Source organism: Hemicordylus capensis, chromosome 2, assembly GCF_027244095.1.
Source record: "Hemicordylus capensis ecotype Gifberg chromosome 2, rHemCap1.1.pri, whole genome shotgun sequence".
Classification (NCBI taxonomy): Eukaryota; Metazoa; Chordata; class Lepidosauria; order Squamata; family Cordylidae; genus Hemicordylus; species Hemicordylus capensis.
Genome location: NC_069658.1, coordinates 394,490,514 through 394,510,950, shown reverse-complemented (window position 1 = coordinate 394,510,950; position 20,437 = coordinate 394,490,514). Strand labels below are relative to the sequence as shown.

Here is a 20,437-nt window from a genome sequence, read left to right as displayed (position 1 = left end):
CAAGGCTGTGATTGGCCTCAAGGTCCTCAGGACAGCAGAGTCTCATAAGTTCTGGAACGCATGTACTTGTCACGTATGACTGCTTTTGTGTGGAGAGGGCTTTGCCTGCAAAAAAGTACTGTTTTTTATTTTGACTTAGGCTTGAACTCCCTGTGCAAAATGAACACCTGTGGTATTAACTAAAATTAATCCAAGGATTTTCAGACAAATAAAAAGTATAGGTTTCATTAACTCCTTTAAAAATATCGTTTTATTGTCAAATAGCACAATGTAAAGCACTGACATGTTAAGCTTCATCACTTTCAAAGAGCAGGTTACATTACTGCAGGTAGCAAGTCAAAAAGCAAGCCTTAAAAAGCAAAATCTCTCTCCTGTGTGTTTCAGAGTAGCTTGCAGTAAAAAGAATACAAAGTTGATATCCCATCCAGGGTGGTTACAATCTGCATTCTTTCCATATTCCCCTTTTAATGCAGTGTTCTGTTTTGGACCTTATTTAAAGCATTCCTTGCTCTCTTTCCCCCTCTCATCCTGAAAAGATGTTTTCCTGAATCCAGATGCAAAAGGACTTCATTGTTTTGGCTAACTAGGTGTACTAAAGGCCTAGTAGAAGCACATGCTCCAAATAGCAGATGTAACTGTTAGCACCCCACAAGTGCTACTCCGGTCAATTTCAGCCAAAAGCAGACCAAACTGCATTTAAAAAAGGGGGGGACCCATAGGTCAGTCCTCAAATAAGAATAAGAGAAAGCAGATCATGGAAATATGTCTCTTCTTCCAGCTGGTCCGCTCCTGTCTCATCTCCTTGACTGGGTTCGTCTTCATGTGTGTGATGTGGATAATCTGGCTTGTGAAGTTCTGAGGAGTGAGTGTCCAGCAAAACATGAAAATTTCTGGAATGTGGTGAGTGAAGAATTTCCTTATCCAAGAAAGTTTGTGTGCTTGCTGTCGCTATTCTCTTGGAAGGTTATCTAGCTGGAATCGGGACTAGTGTGAATGATCTTTTCTAAAAGGGCAATATCCTTTCAGTTTAAAGCAGCACCGAAGGAAGGAAGGAAGGCTGGCTCTGTTGTGTTTGAGTCATCTGTACAAATGCTGCAAACTCCAAGCATTTTGATGGTTTGGCATTGCGAGATGTTTGGCTAGGAACTGTGCGAAGTTCCTAGCAAAGTGTGAAAGCCTCAGTGCAGTACTGTAGCTTATAGCTGCAGTGTGTGAGACCCAGACTGGGTTAGGCTGCACGTGAGAACTGCTGCGATTGAGCCTGATCCCAGTGGTGCTTTGCTGCCAAACTTTTGATTTCAACCAGGGTTGAGGGCACGAGTGCACCCTTAACCCCAGCTGCTTGCAGCCCTGGTGGACACAGAGACAAGCACCTAGCGTGTCCAACTCCCAGGAGATTCCATTAAGGCACTGCACTCGTGTGGTGCATTATGGGATATCTGGTGCCACATGGCTCCCAGGAGAGCCACATGTGTGAACGCCTTAGCTGTGTGGCTTGGGTAGGCCAGTGGTCATCTGGGAGGAAGGGAAGTTCAGCATGGCCTTCCCCCTGCCTGCGCTCTCTCCCCACCTCGGGTCATGTGAATAGTCTTGCAGTTTCTTAAAGTAAAACTGCATGTTTGAAGGTTGCTCTAGCAGCAACAGTCACCATTGTCAGCTGTATATAGTAGTGGTGAGCCAAACTGCTTCCTGGTGAAGACAGGACTGGAAACCTTTCAACCACTGCAGAGTTAGGTATGTCAGTGCAACGCTACATGCTTGCTCAGAGGGGTCAGCCCTATTTTACGATGCTGTTCTGATTGGCATTAACCATTGCATGTCCCATTGTAGCTGTATGTGGATAAGTGTGGGTGTTAATATTTATGTGTAGGTCGTTCATTGGGTTGCATTTCATACTCTACAGCACATCTTGTGTGTTTTTGTTTTGCAGGTAACTATGTTTGTGCTTCAGGGCCGAATGGATGAGGCTCGACAGCTGCTCTCCAAGGAAGCGAATACCAATGCCACATCAGTGAGCATGTGCAAAATTTTGGATGAGTTAATGAGGAAAATGCCTGTTTTCAATGTATGTAAGCTGTTTGTTTTATCATACAGTGACAGTTCTACGTAGTACTTGCAATGGTGTGTGTTCACCAAGGCAACATTTTAGCTGCCTTTTTCTGAGTCAGGCCATATAGTTCAAGGACTGTCTGCTCTGACTGGCAGCAGCTCTCTAAGGTCTGGCAGGGGTTCTTCCCAGACATGCTATCTGAGATCTTTTTAGGTTGAAAATGTTAGGAATTTAACTTGGGACCTTCTGCATGCAATGCACAGACTCTATCACTGAGCTTTATACGAATGAGGATTAAACCATCGTTTCATACGGGTTCTTTGTTGTGGGAAATGAAAGTTCCTTGTGTCACTGTGAAATAGTCTTATCTTTGATACAGTTTCAAGGAGAATGTTGCTTCTGGACTTTGGCTGTTAACCTCAGCGTTTAGCAGGAAGTTTCATTAAATTAATTCTCTGGAAACATAGACAGATATTTGCCAGCAGAACGCTGTTGTGATGTAGTGTGCTTTCGCAAGGGAGGAAAGCTTCTTATACTATCTACTTTGGAGTTTCAGTCACACATCCCTTTCATATGGTTAGAACAAGAATCTTAAATTGCTTTTGATCTGTGTGCAGGATGTCTTGTTTTTTTCTTCCTGGAAAGTTGTTTGAAGGCTGCAATGATTTTTGGAGAAATTTTCTCTTGTGGGTTAAAAAGGCCTGCTTTTTCTAACCACTTCTAGCCTGGCAGCACTCAGACTTTGACAGAGATAGAGTTGAAATGGCAGCATTGGCACGAGGAATGTCAGCGATTCTTGCAAGATGGCACATTTGCTTCTAACCCTCACCTGGAGACCCTCTGCAAGGTGTGTGACATCTTAGAACAAAGGGAGAGCAAATGATAGATTTAAGGTGGTTGGGAATGCAGATTCAGCAATGAATATAGTGTCATGAGGCATTCAAAGGGAGATGTTTGAAAGACCTGACATCACTGACATGCAATGTTCCCTATTCACTGCGCAGGTGCACCCCAAGGACAAGCTGCCACTGCTGTGGGGAGCGGGGGGCTGCTCCGCTCACCCCCAGATGGTGAAGATGGCAAATATTGGCATGGGTGGGACTCTGGGAGGCCTCCCAGGAAGCCACAGACCTGGTCCCTGAGGTCTGTGGCTAAATCTGCCTCTGGCTGGCCCACACAATGCCAGGCATGATGATGACCTGTGCTGGGTGCTTTAGAGACAGAGGGGAGAGTGGGGAAATAAATATGTGGGATGGGAATATGTTAAGTTATGTGTTACTGCATATTTGCATAAATATACCTGTTGTATATTCTTACATTCTTGTGATTATTTATTTATTTTATTGGTGCCCTCAAGAACCCACGTAGTAAAAATCCTGTGTGTCTTGGGGGATAATGCTTAACTTGCAGTGGGTGGGCGGCTCCAAAGGCCTTTAGGTCCAGGCTCCACACTTACCTAAGTGCCCCTCTGGTCCAGAGTGCTGTGTGGAATGTGGTGCTGTGAGTGTCATGGGCACCTGTTAGTAGCCAGACATGATCCCTAGTAACAAGTATAATACCCCTTCTGATCCATGCCAGTACCATTTTACAATTTCTTTAAAGTGAGTGGCTGACATCCTGACTGACAGGGCAAGTGCACTCGCAGGGTCTGTGTGGACGCAGTGGGAGCGCTTGTGCAACAGTGTGAGTGCAAGGGGACTGGGATAGTTGGGTGAGGATTCCTGCTGCAGCTACACAAAACCTGCTAGTCAGGGTAGTCAGTGTTTTCTCTTCAGGAGCTGAGCACTCTCCTCTGGAGCATTCCTTCTCTAAAAGTGGAGTAGGGTACTTAATGAACACCAACGAGTCTAGTATTTCAGTTTTGTTAACTTGTTTCTTTAAAAAAAACCACACACACCCCAAAAACCTTTATATACTCCCAACACTGAGAATAAAGAGAGAACACAACCTAGAATGGCACTTGGGTAGTGGTGGGATGTGCTTTGAACAGGAGAGCTCCCCCACCCGCTGCCACAGAAAAGCTCCCCTACTGTATGGGGACAAAAAAATGTACTGAACACATTTGCTCTTGGGGAGCTAGCACTAGCCACCTCCACACCTTCCTCCAAAACCAGGATTTTCTAGAGGTCAAAAGATCAAAGAAGTGTTGCATAGGGTCTCTGTGGGGTCACTAAAGAAGTTTCTCCCTTTTGCCGTTAGATCCTAGTGGGAGATGAGAACACCATTTTAGAAAAGAGAGATCTCATGACTACCTGGTACCATTTTCTGGTAACTCGGCTGTTGTATTGCCATCCTACTGTGAAGCATGTGGAACTCCATCTCTACGCACAGGTGACTTGGGGAATACTGCTTTTGAGAGTGGAGCCAGCCTCAGCCTTTCTGCTGCCGAAGCAGAAAGGCAACTGACAGGGAGGCCTCTTTGCATCATCTTGTCCTCTGGCTTCTCATGACGATGGGAGAAGTGATGATGCCACCTTGGAGGCACTGTATACAAACAAAGCACATGTGAATTGGGCAATTCCAAGACAATACCATCCCTATCCCCCATTAGTACTTATGAGAGATTTAAGATGCACTAGTTGTTTTCCTACAAAAGCCAGTTATTGGGTCATTGGACTAGGCTTGACTTGGGACAGGCTGATGCTGTTGCGATTTTGCTACTGACTGTAAATGATATGCTAGATCTAGGAGGCTATTGAATGTGTATTGCAAATAACCTGCTTGATTTATAGGCCAGATAGTGGTGAGAATGGAGGGGGAGTCCTGTCTGATCTGTTTCAATCAGTGTCATGTTTACCCTTTTGATGTACCCACCCTGCATGTGTCTAGATACCTACTCAGCACTGAGCCTTTCTTACCTCTTTGTGAATTCCACAGTCCAGCCTTGATCTGTTCCTGGGAGGAGAGAGCAGCCCCGAACCCTTAGACAGCATCTTGCTTGCAGCCTTTGAGTTCGACATCCATCAAGTGATTAAAGAGTGCAGGTGACTTTGCCATCTGCATTTTAGAGCACTTTATTTGTGGTCTTGTCAGGTTTGCAATCTGGAATATCTCTTGTATTTAAGGGACAAAGAAATTGCTTGTGAATATAGTAACGGGTAAATAGGAAGGAAGGGGAAGCCCCTTTTAAAATAAATAAATAAATAAAGGAGCTTAGTGACAAAAACACATCGACCAAATAAATGTAATTCTTTTTGGTGTAATAGAGTTGCTAAACTGTGTAGTTGGATGGGGATGGTCACTCTTGTCAGAGCAGATGGCAGTCTTGTAGTGTGTGATACATTACCTTTTATAATCCCTCTTTCATTTCTTGTATGTACAGCATTGCTCTGAGCAACTGGTGGTTTGTAGCTCATCTGACAGACCTACTGGATCACTGCAGTCTCCTACAGTCTCACAATCTTTAGTAAGTCCTTTTCAAAAACATTTGACTGTTTAAAATAAAGATAGCCTTATGAATGGTAGTGGTTGAAAGCTTGCTTAGTAGTCTTAGAGACTGACCATGCAAAAGAAAATAGTGTACTACTGGGTAGGAGCCAGCAGTGTTATGAGCCTTATAACAGAATTGGGTTTTTAAATGACTTTGCTTAGTTGTAAAGGCTTCTGTTCAAGGAAGCTTTTATTAATAATACTTAGCATTTATGTAACACTTTAGAGTGTTCAGAGTGCCTAGCATACTGTAACAGTAATTCTAAACCGTAGTGTTATCACCATTTTTAGATGTGAACCAAGGCTGAGAGAATCATGGCTTGCCTGTGATGACTAGTGCATTTGTAACTGAGTTGGCGTTTAAACTGAAGATTGCCCAGCTCACAGCCATGGTACTCTACCAGCTGTTATTCCAGAGTACAACAGAAATTCTCATGGCGTTGTGGTCTTCAGCAGTCCTGTTGCAAAATATTACTGGAGTAGTCCTTGTGCCTTTTTGTTATATTCCTAAGCTGATCTGTTTGTTAAACTCCCAACTCCTACTGCATTCTTCCGTGAATAAAGCATCTGCCTTCTTTCTTGCCAGAGATTGACCCCACATTTAAATTTAGTTGTGCTGCTATTTTCTCTTCATTGGGAGCAAGTCATCCTAGCTCAGTGATAGCACATAAAGAACCCCTGTTTCAGGCCCTGGAAAGGCACTGCCAGAGAACAGACAGTACTAGGCTAGGTAGACTAATAGTCTAACTGGGTATAAAGCAACTTCATACCTTCACAACTGTTTCAGTCCCTATACTGAGAAGCACTGGCAGCCTCTGGCTGGCATCTAGAAGGGGGAGATATTACTTCTTCTCTTTAAAGATGTGTGACTTGTACCACCTGAGGAAGAACTGCAAACATTTTCTGGATGACCAGGGCTTCCCTTTTGCGTGATTGATGTGCTGTATTCTAGAAGAGAGAATACATTTCTCTGTGGCACAGAATGCATATGGTTATACAGATGGTCTGAGGGTTCATGATACAGCCACCTTGCTGAAGCGAAGCAGGTCAGAGTCTGGTCAATGCCTGGATGAGTGACTGCCTGAGAACTTTGTATATGCTACACTGGGTTCCATGATGGAAGAAAGGCAGAACATAATATGATGAAATAAATGCAGAGATGGAAGCTGCTGCTTAATACTGGTCAGTTTTGTCCCACTTCTTGCCACTGATTGGTGAGCAGGCTGTCAAATTCATGTCAGTGTTGCACGTTAAGAACAGCTAGTAGCTAAATATAAAACAGATGTGAATTGCAACAATTCAGAAGTGATATTGAGCAGAAGTAGACTGGGGTATGAAATCTTTGACAATAAGCAAAGTATAGCTGTCGCAGCCCTTAATTCAGTGCAAGTGATCACATAACGGGATATATTACACTGTGCTCTTCCTCTAGTTTCGGTTCCAATATGCGTGAATACCTTCTGTTGGAGTATGCTTCTGGACTCTTTTCCCATCACAGGTAGTAACCTTTTTTTTGTTTAAGTATGCCATAGCATTGTGAGACAGAAAAAGAGAAGCTACTTTGAAGGGAAAACACATGGGGAGCTATTTGTTGTGATATACTAGGAGTCATGAGAGTTCTTCTAAAGATTCTGCATTCAAGATGAAACAGGACTAGGAACACCAATTAGTCCATCAGGCAGAACTCTTGTCTCTCTGAATAGTATTCGAGTGATAACACACAAGTTGCATATGCAAGAAGGGAAGCCTGAGTAGTATTCTAAAATAGCAGTTAGACACCCAAATGGCTTCCAGGTAAGAGCAGAAATTCCTCAAACGCAACTTTAACCTAACTTGAAGGGTCTCCAGCTGATTAACACTGAAGAGTCTATAATAGAAGTAAGCAATCATTTTAGTTTGAGCACCAAAGTAATTAATTTGCAAATGCTTTTCTACTTGTTCACTGCTTATGTGGCATGCACAAACTGGTGAGCATTCTTTGAGGAAATATAAAGAGGTCATTCACACATTCAAAAACTGTCTTCTGCCCAGGAGCTGTGCATGCTCCCAATTTGCGGTTGTGTGGAAGCAAGGTAGGAGGGAAACCTGGGTAGCTTTTCCTCCTACCTACCAGGCTTCCACACAACTGAAAATTGGGAGCACTCACAGGTCCTGGGTAGAACACAGTTTTTGATTGTGTGAATGACCTTATGCTAGGAATATAAAGAGGATTTCCTAAATGTGTGGGAGGAGGCAATGGTAAACCCCTCCTGTATTCTACCAAAGAAAACCACAGGGCTCTGTGGGTGCCAGGAGTCGAAATCGACTTGATAGCACACCTTATCTTTTTAAATAGGAGGAGAGGGGGGGAGTTAGAGGACGTCTTCACAATCAGCATAAGAAAAAAGATTGCTCAAGGGGTTGTGACCTTTTGTGTACCAGATCTTTCTTAATTGAAGTCACTTGATGTCCAAATACCATGGGATCCCAGTCCCCTCAAGAAATCCAACTGGTCAAAGACTTAATAGTCAGGCTTTTAAACATAAGGTGGATGGACTTGATTACAACAGCAATTAATGCAGCACTGAGAGACCTTAAAGGGCAAGTTGAAGACCGATCATCCTGGAGAGAACCTATCTGTGTGGTTGCTAGGAGTCGTCACAGGCTTGACAGCACTTAATCAATCAATCAAACATAAGGATAATAGCTCACTTCTCATGGTTTCAAGGGTACATAGTTATAAGGAACTCTGTCGGAATTGGGGCCACTGACTTCAAAGATTTAGGATGGTATGCAGACTAAGTTAATCATGACTAACTTGTCTCATTAGTTTCTAATCATGACTGATTGTGGATGGTGCATATTTTTGCCACAAAAAGAGACTGATATCCTAATTGATTTCTCTTAAGTACTTTAGGGAATATGATGTCATTTTTGTAATTCCTATAACCAATAAAGGCCAGCAATGTTAAATTCTCATCATTTTTAGCCCATGCAGTATTGCCAACCGGACAAGGACCACGACCCAGTGGGATATGTGCACATCTGACACTTCTTTTGTGCAAACTTTCCTTTTCAGAAGTTGTTTTCACATAATTCCCAAACTGCTCTTTAAGACTCTTTTGAATTAAAAAGGACAACAAAAAACAAATTGAGACTTGTGAGTGTCTGAAAAGATATCCATGCACTATTTGTCACTCAACTTATCCTCTTTTTTAAAAAAACACAACTTGCAATAAATCCACAAACTGATATGTGAACTTGAGGTTCTGTGAAGGGAGCGTCTGTACAGGAAGCTGGGAAAGGAGTTCGGGTGCAGAACATATGCAGACATCCCTCTGGCTCGCAGCCTGTTTATTGTGTGCTACTTTAGCTTAGGAGCTTCCATTAAGGAATTTTATGAGAGCTGTTTGTTAATTTTTTCTCTTCTCCTTTGTAGCTTGTGGCAGCTTGCAGTTGATTATTTTGACTACTGTCCAGAATATGGTAAAGCATACTTGGAGCTTCACATTGAACGGATCCCTCTGGACACAGAAAACAAAGCCCTCAAAGTACTGAGGATCTGTGAGCAGAGAATGATGAATGAACAAGGTGACTCTTCCTGGGGGGCGGGGGGGAAGAGAGAGAGAGAGAGAAAGAGTGTGTGTGTGTGTGTGTGTGTGTGTGTGTGTGTGTGTGTGAGTGTAATTGTCATTAAGAGTACTTTCTTCTTTTTCTTTTTCTGGATATTTTTAAGTTCGTAGCATCTGTAAAATCATGGCCATGAAAGCTGTCCGGAATAATCGTCTAGGTTCAGCACTGTCCTGGAGTATCCGAGCAAAAGATGCTGCTTTTGCTACCCTCATATCAGACAGGTGGGTTATGGACTAAGGAGAATTTTTGTCAAGGGCGGTAATCTAATGGTTTTTGGGGGGTGATCTAATTACTGGAGATCATCATTCCATTCAGAACTTTTGATGTACACAATCATGGTAGTTAATAGGCATTTCTCCTAAATCTTTTACAGCATTTTTAGTAGTATTATTTTATTAAGTAGCTCACCATTAGATAATGTTGTGATTTTTATTTTAAGTCCTGCATGGCATAGTGTAGTTTAAAAGCCTGTTTAAAGACTCACATTTCCCAGGTAAGAAGACTCTCCCATTTGATTAAGGTGGTGGTTATTTCCGTCATGCTCAACCTCCTTGCTGCAGTGTGTAGAGGAGACTGACTGAGCTCTAGGATTGTGTCTTACATGGTTCTAGTTTCTTAAAATGGTTTGTCAGGAATTTTGGGAACGTGCCATCTGTAGATTCTTGCATGATAGCAGGTTTCTTACAAAGGAGTGGAGATGAGGGGAATGAAGACCACAAATTTAGTATTAGAGCTAGTTTTAGAACTCCAGAATTTGCACCCCCAAATCTCCCTCTTGCCTGTACTGTGTAGGGAATGTATCCTCGGATGATGTGTTCCACCCCACTTTTTCCCCCTTTGGCAAATTATGTTTATATCATGTTAAAAGTCATGCTTACAGGATGATGATGATGATGATGATGATTATTTCTTGTTTACACAGTCAGACAGGTGTTATTGACTGGTTTGTTTTATCCAGACATCGAGTCCTTCCCAAGGACCTGGGATGGCTGAATTTTATTGTCAGTTGTTATAGATATCGTCGCAGAATATAGGCTGTTCCCAGTAAAGCTGCTTTTTGGAATTGGCTGATGGTGATTTCTGTGGCCCCTATGGTGTTGAGGTGCTCTTCAAGGTCTTTTGAAACTGCACCCAGGGCGCCAATGACCACTGGGATTATTTGGGTCTTTTTCTGCCACAGCCTTTCAATTTCAATTTGTAGATCTTTGTATTTGGTGATTTTTTCTATTTCTTTTTCTTCTATTCTGCTATCCCCTGGTATTGCTATGTTGATTATTTTAACTTGTTTTTCTTTCTTCTCGACTACAGTTATATCTGGTGTATTGTGTGGCAGATGTTTGTCTGTTTGTAGTCGGAAGTCCCATAATATTTTTACATCTTCATTTTCTACCACTTTTTCAATTTTATGGTCCCACCAATTTTTGGCTACAGGGAGCTTGTATTTTTTGCAGATGTTCCAGTGTATCATCCCTGCTACCTTGTCATGCCTTTGTTTGCAACAGCTGATTAGGTGGTCCACTGTTTCATCTGCTTCTTTACAAAGGCGGCACTTGCTGTTTGTGGTGGATTTTTCGACTTTGGCTCTTATTGCATTTGTTCTTAGTGCCTGTTCTTGTGCAGCCAGTATTAAACCCTCTGTTTCTTTCTTCAAGTTGCCATTCTTAAGCCATTGCCAGGTCTTGGTGATGTCTGATTTTCCACTTATATTGTGCAAATATTGACCATGCAGGGGCTTATTTCTCCATTTTTCTGCTCGGTTCTTGACCTGTTCTTTCTTGTAGGCCTGCTTTGTTTCATTGGTGTTGAATAGTTTCGCGTTATTGACCATTTGAAGTACATCTTCTTCACTGTCCTTGATATATTCTTCAAGGCCTCTTTTCTCCTCCTCCTAGTGTTTGATGGACTTGCAGCATTCCTCTTCCACCTGAGCTGTGAGGGAGGTATAGCCTATCGACATCACTGCGGGGGTGCAGAGCATGATTGATGGTCATGATTTTCCTGGTCTTACGATCCAGCGTCTCTAGCTCTGCCTGGGTCCAGTCTATTATTCCTGCAGTGTATCTGATAACAGGTATAGCCCAGGTGTTTGTGGCTTGTATGGTGTTCCCGCCATTGAGTTTGGACTTGAGGATTTTTCTAACTCTCCTGATGTATTCACTTCCCATTTTTCTTTTAACTTCAGTGTGTGCGATGTTATCAGCCTGGAGAATGCCCAAGTATTTGTAATGTCCTTTCTCTTCCAGGTTCTTGATCTTGCTTCCATTGGGCAGTTCTATTCCTTCTGTTTTTGTTGTTTTCCCTCTGTTCATTATTAATGCAGCACACTTGTCTAGTCCAAACTCCATTGCTATATCGCTACTGAATATACGGACAGTGTTTAGCAGTGATTCGATTTCTGACCGTCACTTTCCATACAACTTCAGATCGTCCATGTACAGCAGATGGTTGATTTTACTTGATGTTTTAGATGTTTGGTATCCAAGGCCTGTCTTGTTTAGTATTAGTGAAAGTGGGGTCATGGCGATTACAAACAGAGGGGATAGTGAGTCCCCTTGGAAAATGCCTCTTCTAATGCTAACCTGTCCAAGTGCCTCGCCATTGATTGTTAACTGTGTACTCCACCTGCTCATTGCTTTTTTAATAAATATCTGAATGTTTTTGCTGACACCAGTTGTTTCTAAACATTTTAGTATCCATGTGTGAGGCAATGAATCAAAGGCTTTCTTGTAGTCAATCCATGCAACACTTAGATTTGTTTTTCTTCTCTTGCAGTTTTCTAAAATCATTTTGTCAATCAGCAGCTGGTCTTTTGTGCCTTGGTGTTCGGGCAATTTCCTTTCTGTTCAACTGGAAGCTGTTTGTTAGTTAATAAGTGTTGCATGACTTCATCTGCTATTATTCCAGTTAATAATTTGAACATGGTTGGCAGGCAGGTTATCGGTCTATAATTACTTGGAAATGCACCTTTTGCTGGGTCTTTCATGATGAGATGAGTTTTCCCAGTTATTAGCCATTGTTCAATATCACCTCCTTGCAAAATGTGATTGAACTGTTTTGATAGTTGTTTATGAAGGCTTGTTAAGTGTTTAAGCCAAAAGTCATACAGTTCATCGTCGCCTGGCGCAGTCCAGTTTTTAATTTTCTTTGCTCTTTCACTTCTTCTTCTTATTATTATTTTCTTGCTATAATCTTCAGTTGAAATAAAAAAAAATTTAAAGGTGGAAAAAATTTCTTCTCCTTACCCACCCACCTTTTAAAAAGAAAAGAATGACTGTAGAGAAGGGAGGGGGAGTGAATATTGGCTGGTCAGTGTCCTTTGTTCTTTTTGTGTTTAGCCCTGGAAACCATTGAGAGGGCTTCTGTCAGGACAGGTGAATTCTGGTTCATCCCCCTGCCCTAGGGAAGGAGAAATGGCATGAAAAAAAGGGCAGCTTGAATAATCTAATTCATGCTTCTGTCTCACAGTATCCTCCTCTATGTTACCTCAAAACTGATAGGCCTCAGTGCTGCTGTTTGGCTTTTGCCCCACTCCAATTGTATAAGGGGGAGGGTCTGCCAGATCCCATTAACCTCAATGGGACTTATTCATGACTAACTTAGTCTGGATCCTGCCCAAACTACTGTACTTTCAAGCTATCTTTCCTGACATATCCAGGCTCCAAATAGCAAGCTGTCACTTCTTGGAAAACATAACAAAGGCACTACTTAAACAAATGAGCCACTTTTGAAGAGACAGAAAGGCAAAGCTGCTGTTTTCACCTTATCAGGGCTGCTTATGCCTTGCCTCAGGGACTGCTTTCCAAAATGTTCTTTTCTTTTGCCACAAACTCTTTTGTGTATAACAGATTCCTCATAATATAAAGGAGGGTTAGGGAAACATAATATTCTAGGTTGGCATTTTCCAAAAATGTGTGCATGAGATCTGCTAGAATGCCAAGGGAAATAAATCTCTTCAAAAATTAAAAGCTACTTTCACCTTGAAGTACCCACCTGCAGAACCTCTTGCCTGCCAGCTGCCTCTGGTCATTTGAAAACTCAAGTACAGTAGAATTACCTGCTCTCAGAAATATGTTGCATCTCTGCATGGACTGCTGTTTTTTCAGTCAGGAGATATGCTTGGAACAATTACTCCTGCAGAAACTCAGGGTGATAGGCTTCTCTGAAGGTGGGCTACTTTGTATGCTTCTGCACTTTAAATCTTTTTGGATACAAGAATGAAATGTTCCCCTGATATTAACTCAGGAACAAAGTGTGCCTTGGCTATCAGAAGTTTGGGAAATGCTGTTCTAGGTACTAAAAGGGAATTCTCTCCACAACAGCAAGTTTTGAATCTCTCAGGTAGCTGAGTGTAGGGGAAAAGTCTGAGTACTAATTGGTTTTTCCTCAACTCCTAGGTTTCTGAAGGATTATTGTGAAAGGGGCACTTTCTCAGACTTGGACCTCATTGACAACTTGGGATCATCCATGCTGCTTAGTGATCGATTGACATTTCTTGGTGAGTGCTACTACATTCAGCCTTTTTCAAAAGGAACAGTGACATAAGGCAGGCCATGATACCATTACTTGCAGATCCTTGATTGCAACTCATCCTGGGTGTTCGAGTGTGTGAGAAACAGTGCAAGTTCCACAGATCAGAAAATGCCTCTTTGGGAATACATAACAGTGACCCATATTTAAATAAATGGACAGGCCTGGGCACCTTATAAAAATACTCTTTTGTAAGAAATGGTTTCCAGATGCATTAGCACTGTATGTTGCTGGCTGGCAGATCAAACTATCCCTAGAAGTGATCCTATTGCTGTAGTAGCATCAGATTGACATTAGATCTGATCCAGTTATCACTGATTAATCCAGCTGTAGTTCCAAACATTCCAAGGGAACCAGCATTTAAGAGCACAATATGGATGGCTCCAGGGCTGTGTAAATGCTACTTTTCTCTTGAGCAGAAATGGGTGGAGGGATTGTGGTGCAACCAAAGCCCTTTTCTCAGCCTGAAGGTTCTTTGAGAGAAGAGGAGGGATTCATCTCACTAGGTTTGCACCTGATACCATAGTTGAATGCTGAAATCACTGTGAGGGTGCAATTGAAAACAGAAGCAGCTTTTTGATTTGACACTATTACCACTGACTTTCTGCCTGGTCTTCAGTTGAGTTTAATCTCTGCTAAGAGATTTTTGCTTTCTAAATGAAAGGCTGAGATCTTTGCTTTCTAAATGAAAGGCTGTCCCAGTTTACACAAAATGGAAAACACTTTCAATTTTTAGGCCTTGAATGTCATCATTGTACTCTGCACTTTATAGACACAGTCCAATAATGATTAGTCGTGACCTATCCCTTTGACATGAAAGAGATTTAAGCATTTGATTTGAACAGATCTTGCTTACAACCAACTTCCACTGGATTGCAGTCATTAACTCCTGCTTATCGAATAAGAATACTGGGGTAACCTATTGAAATGTTGATCGGCAAATGGCTGTGGCATCCTGGAAATATGACTACTGGCTTGGCATTTGTATACAGGGAAATATCGAGAATTTCATCGGCTATATGGTGAGAAGCAGTTCTTTGCAGCAGCTAAGCTACTGTTAATGTTGATGACAGCTCGTATTGCTCCTTGCTCCTTCTGGATGACCCTCTTGACTGACGCACTTCCTCTTCTGGAGCAGAAAGAGGCAAGTGTGATATTTCTGGACAATGGATGATTTGGGTAGTGGTGGTAGTCCAGGGGATGCCCTCTTCCTGGAAAGACTAATAATGCTGGACAAGACAGCAGATGTTCTCAAACAGCTTTCAGCAGGAGCACAAAGAACTTACAAGATGCATTGTTGTAAATTACCAGGCAACATTGGTAACTTGTTTTTGGGTACACACTGTGTAATCGCTAAAATGCCATCTGTGATGGATATAGGTAAGATCTTGTTTATCTGCTGCTTCAAAGAAACAGACCCAGTACTCAGCCAGTGCTGTTGATGGGCTCAGTTAACCTTAATGCTTCCTGTAAATTGCATAGTATGTTTCCAGTTTAATGACTCAAGGTGCTGTTATTCAGCAGAGCTCATTAATTCTGAATTGGGTGGATAATGTTGAGTAGTGAGTACAGCAGATGTGGGCAGCCTTCAGGTTTGGGAGATCATTTTTCACTAGATTCCTGTCTGCCAGCCAACTGGAGCTACATGCAAAATGATGGCACAGGGAGTGGAGCCAGTTACCCCTTGCACCCCATGAGCTGTATACATTGCATGGACAAGTACAAATGTACATCTGAGTTTCCACAGATGTGGATTTTAAAAAGCCGTTTTGTTGTAATTGTTAAAGAATTATAAGTCATAAGCCCTGGTGATCCATTTCAATTAATCAGCAATCTCCTGATGCCTGTCGCTGGGCAATTCGACCTGGCCCTAGCTCATGACACACAGCTGCATATCTGCTGTAGTACCACACATGCTTGTTACTACACTGGACTTTCCTAAAAGCCACTACCAACCAACCAGAGAAAGACAAAGGATGCATTCAGTGCAGAGCATTTTCTCTCACTTCTGCTCTCCTCCAGGTGATATTCTCTTCTGATCAAACATATGAACTGATGAAATGCTTGGAAGATGTGATGGCTGCAAAGTCAAAAAACCAGAAGCTTCAGGTAATCCTATTCTGGGGCAAGCACTCAAGCAGTCACTGTCCTGAATAAAGCTTAACTCCCCCTTGACAAATTACATTTTTAATATGTAAACATAGGGCACAGTTCAGCCAAAGCCAAGCACTTCTGTCCAATTGATTTTAGTGGAGGAGTTACATGTGTCCTCCTTTCTTATTGAAATCAGTGGGACTCAGCTTTGATTGGATTATGCCTGTTGTAATATACGTACATGTAAAAATTTAACTTGTGCATGTACATAATAAATTTCCTACTGTATAATAGATGTTTGTGGCATGGAAGCCAGATTGGCCCAAGTTCCCTGTTGCATGTACACACAGTGATAAATAATTTGCCACTGTGTACTGAAAGAAAAGGGAAGTTTTGGTCTGAAGAGGAATTCAGGGCAAGTGGTGTTATGTCCAAAGAATGATAGGACATCCCTGACCATTTTAGGAGAAGCCCTAAGGAAGGCATATCCACATGCAGAAATATTTCCTGTATTTGTGTCCTTATTAGCATATTGTCAGCTACTTCAGGGTGCTTGGAAGCCAAATAATGAGTTATCTGGCAGCTCTCTTGTAGCATGCAACTTGCCTTGCATGTAGGAAATCTGCACTTAATTAATGGCAGATTAGCCTGATTTTTGGGATAGAGTGCCAGCCTGATTGACCAGTTGCAACTGCCTAGTTTGAACCTTTCATACAAACTGATAGAAAACATCCAATTGTCTATCTAAAGCCTAAGCTAGAAATATTAAAATGAAAGGTGACATGCACAAGAGAGAACAGGAGTCCTGAACAAAAATGCATATTGAACTGTAGTGTGTAGGAATTTGAATGAGCTTTTAAAGCTGCTGGAAAGCTTGTACTGGGGCTTCAGTGTGGGAAGCTTGTCTGCTCCATGCTGTTAGACATGTGTCTGTCTTGTTTTGAGGATATTCTGGTACTCTTGGGAAGCCAGAGAAGGAAGTAGAATCCAGGATATGTTAGCTTATTAATCTTAAGATTATTTTTGGTCCTAGGATGATGAGAATGAAACACTCAAAGTGGAATTCCTGAGACTGGCTCTGGCACGCAATCTTGCACGCGCCATTGTAAAAGAAGGCACAGTGGAAGAATCATGAGAACAGCTAATCAGAGAAACTCTCAAACTCTTGCTTCATTGACTTATTGTACTATATCATGGCTGGGTCTTTTTTCTAGGAATAAATGCAATCTTTTGTATATTTATCTGTTGATGGCCTTCTTGTCTTTGAGTGTAGAAGATAATTCCTCCCCCTCGTCCCCCAGTGAAGTTGGTGGAAATCAGGTTTTGGCCACCCTAGACTTCAACAACAGAAATTACTAATAAGCTAACCTTCTAAAGTCACCATAGTAATCAAGGCCTGACCTAGTCCATCCAGCCATCTGAAACACATTCAGATCTGCTCGATTCATGCAAGATAAAAGGAGACATTTTATTTTTTTAAAAGATGTATTGAGAGGGGTAGCTCTAATGCGCCTGCTAACTTGGCAAAGAGGCACCTTTTTAATGTGGTGATTCTCTTTATTGAGCAGGGGGAGAGTAACTGGTCTTATCTGCGCCCCGGCACAGTACCCCTCCATAGATGGTTGCTGGTGTCTATCTTATGTTTCTTTTTAGATTGTGAGCCCTTTGGGGACAGGGAACCATCTTATTTATTTATTATTTCTCTGTGTAAACCGCCCTGAGCCATCTTTGGAAGGGCAGTGTAAAAATCGAATTAATAATAATAATCTCAAACAAGAAATACTTTGCCTTTAAACAATATATCACAGACACTATTTGCACCACTTTTGGCTTCTCGGTTGCTGGGGTCAAGGCCATCTCATCACATGCTCTAGGGTCAAGACTTAAGTTAATTAGTTGAAGAAAGACCCGGGCTGAAGAGGATGACCCCGCCCAGTTCTTTCAGTCCTGCGTAGCTCCAGGCAGGCTTTTTCCTCTCTCCGTGTTTTTATAGCCTTTCCTTCCACAACTTTCTTCCTTGCTAATTTTCTGTGCCCACTATTGCTTGTTTTCCTTCTGCTTATGTCTCCTGCTGAAAAGGAAAAAAACCCCAAAACCCTTCTTCCTTTGTTTGTCTCCCCGCTTCCCCCTCCTCTCCCTCCCTCCCCTGCATGGAGCTATCAGGAACCACTTTGCATATTTGCGTTCCTGCTGGGAAGCTGAAGAGGGACTTTCCAAAGGGCACTAGAATGCCCGGTTCGTCCCTTCCACTGCCGCCCCCACTGGCTGCCGGAGTGCCGTCCGAAGGGGAGCCAGCTGCAGCGCGTCTCCCGCCCTTGGTGCGCAAGCCCATGGCGGCAGCGGCACGTTTTTACTCCCTTCAACAGGAACCAGCTTCTCTCCTGAAAACACCAAATACAGATGCACCAGTGGCCCAGCTGGTCTCAAATTCGCTGCTGCCGCAAGATGGAGAAGTCTCCCTCAAAGATCCATCTGACAAGAAAGCAGAAATGGTCCTGAAGCGGGTACATGACAACTCTTCTTATGCTAGCAGGGCATCAGCTGCGGCATCCATGGCCGCCAGGGCCAGCCTCCTCTGGATCGATGACCTCCTTGCTGACTCCCAGACAGTCTCTCCCCGCCTTAGACAGCAGCTGGTTAAGCTGCAGAAGGCCCAAGCCTTTGTGGCGGACGCCACTCTCGACGCCATCAGATTCTCTTCTAGGGCTTCTGCCGCATCAGTCGTGGGAAGGAGGCATTTGTGGCTTAAAAGCTGGCAAGCGGACGCCACCTCTAAGGCTAACCTGTCAGTGGTACCTTACAATGCCAAGAAACTATTTGGGGAGGCTGCCCTTCAAGAAGTCCTTGTAGAATCTGCTGACAAGTGGAAGACCATGCCTTCCGCACCCCACAAACAGGACAAGCCAGCATTCAGACGATCCTTCCAGTCCTTTCGCGCCTCTGCGCCTGCGGAGGATCAGGGCCTTTGCGTACTTAGACGACCTTCTCCTGCAATCGCGCTCCAAGACACTGGCTTCCGTCGATCTGCAGACTGCGCTACTCTACAGCACCACGACTTTATTATCAACGTTCAAAAAAGCCAACTGGCCCCCACACACCGCCTTCGCCATCTCGGTCAATGTCACTACTACTATCCTGGCTTCATGCAGAGCCTCCACTAACAGAATATACCAATGCACTTGGAGAGCTTTTCTACACTGGTCCTCCTGCCATCATATCAAGAAGGGCACGGCCTCTATGACTCACCTTCTACAATTCCTCCAGGAGGGCCTGGATAAGGGGCTCAAGCCCAACACCTTGAAGAGACAAGCGGCCTCGCTGATCGGCTTGATTGCCAGCACCTCTTGCAGGTCTATGCTTGTCCATCCCCTCCTCAAGCGTTTTCTCCGTGGAGCGACGCTGCTATCGCCTCCGACATCTCACCGTTTTCCCTCTTGGGATTTACACACCGTTCTCAGGGCTCTGCAGCGGACACCGTTCGAACCTATCAAATCAATCTCTCTGAAAATGCTCTCCTTCAAGCTAGCCTTCCTGGTGGCTGTTACTACCACCAGACATGTGTCAGAGCTACGGGCCTTGTCGATTCATAAATCTTTCTGTGTGTTTGCAGAGGACTCCGTCCACCTCATCCCAGACCCCTTTTTCAGACCTAAGGTCCTGTCACAATTCCATCTCTCTCAGGACATATTCCTACCTACCTTCTGTCCACGCCCTCTGCATCCCCAAGAAAAACTGTGGCATAAGCTGGACGTCCAGCATTGCCTTAAAACATACATAAAGAGGACTGCTTCCTTCAGGAAATCCAAGACTATGTTCATTTCATACCTACCAATCTCCATGGGTGAGGCGGTCTCCTCAGCTACCATCGCCAGATGGATTCGAGCCTGCATCGTCTTGGCATATGAATCCCAACAACTGCAACCCCCAGCTAGGATCACAGCTCATTCCACCCGAGCGGCAGCTGCATCCGCTGCATTCTCTACAAACGCTCCTCTACATGAGAGATGCAAAGCCGCGACTTGGAAGAATCCATCGACCTTCATGCAGCACTACAAGCTGGACACCTTTGCCTCTGCCCAGGCAGTGTTTGGCCGACGTGTCCTTCAGAGCGTTCTCCCCCAGGATTAGTCTAGTCCAGTCCCTCCCACGAGACGTACAGCTTTGGTATGTCCTGTAGAGATGGCCTTGACCCCAGCAACCGAGAACGGAGCATTGGTTACTCACCATGAAGGCTTCTTCTGGTTGCTGAGGTCAAGGCCATCTCGACCCACCCATTCTGTTCTGGACTGCGTCTGGGGAGACGTTCCTGATCTCGGTGTAGCATGGAGCCGCCACCTGCAGACTTGAATGCTGGGGGTCTCCCTTCTCACTGCCCCCTTTTTTCTCTACCTGTAATACCTTCTCTACTGCAGGCTACTGGGCTTGTAAGAACTGGGCGGGGTCATCCTCCTCAGCCCGGGTCTTTCTTCAACTAATTAACTTAAGTCCTGACCCTGGAGCACGTGATGAGGATAACCCGTAGAGATGGCCTTGACCTCAGCAACCAGAAGAAGCCTTTACGGTGAGTAACCAATGCTCCATTCTCCTCACTGTCTGCAAACTGCTGTACATTCAAGCTTTTATAATTAAAGAACTAAATATGAGATAGCAGGCAAATTAACCATGTCTCTTCACTTTGTCATAGGTACATAGGAAGTACCTTTATAGGGAGTCAGACCATTGGTC

The 20,437-nt window shown here is 43.5% G+C and overlaps 1 protein-coding gene and 1 long non-coding RNA gene across 4 annotated transcripts in view; one reads left to right on the top strand and one right to left on the bottom strand.

Annotated features, from left to right (window-relative positions):
• Nucleotides 1–16,953, top strand: part of NUP85 (nucleoporin 85) — a 32,242-nt gene extending 15,289 nt beyond the window's left edge. For 2 of the 3 annotated variants that reach the window (XM_053297206.1, XM_053297208.1), the window contains 13 exons: nt 779–900; nt 1,931–2,065; nt 2,775–2,897; nt 4,250–4,381; nt 4,928–5,034; nt 5,373–5,456; nt 6,912–6,977; nt 8,898–9,049; nt 9,195–9,312; nt 13,486–13,586; nt 14,611–14,762; nt 15,641–15,727; nt 16,746–16,953. In XM_053297206.1, the coding sequence (XP_053153181.1) occupies nt 779–900; nt 1,931–2,065; nt 2,775–2,897; nt 4,250–4,381; nt 4,928–5,034; nt 5,373–5,456; nt 6,912–6,977; nt 8,898–9,049; nt 9,195–9,312; nt 13,486–13,586; nt 14,611–14,762; nt 15,641–15,727; nt 16,746–16,847 (1,481 nt within the window). In that variant the 3' untranslated portion in view covers nt 16,848–16,953. The remainder of the gene's footprint in view (nt 1–778; nt 901–1,930; nt 2,066–2,774; nt 2,898–4,249; nt 4,382–4,927; nt 5,035–5,372; nt 5,457–6,911; nt 6,978–8,897; nt 9,050–9,194; nt 9,313–13,485; nt 13,587–14,610; nt 14,763–15,640; nt 15,728–16,745) is intronic. The other variant, XM_053297207.1, reaches the window with a different exon arrangement.
• LOC128345358 (uncharacterized) lies at nt 233–8,902 on the bottom strand. The gene is made up of 2 exons (XR_008316397.1): nt 4,909–8,902; nt 233–4,534 (listed from the first exon to the last, which is right to left on the bottom strand). It is a non-coding gene; the product is annotated as an uncharacterized LOC128345358 (long non-coding RNA).
• Nucleotides 16,954–20,437: the final 3,484 nt, after the last annotated feature.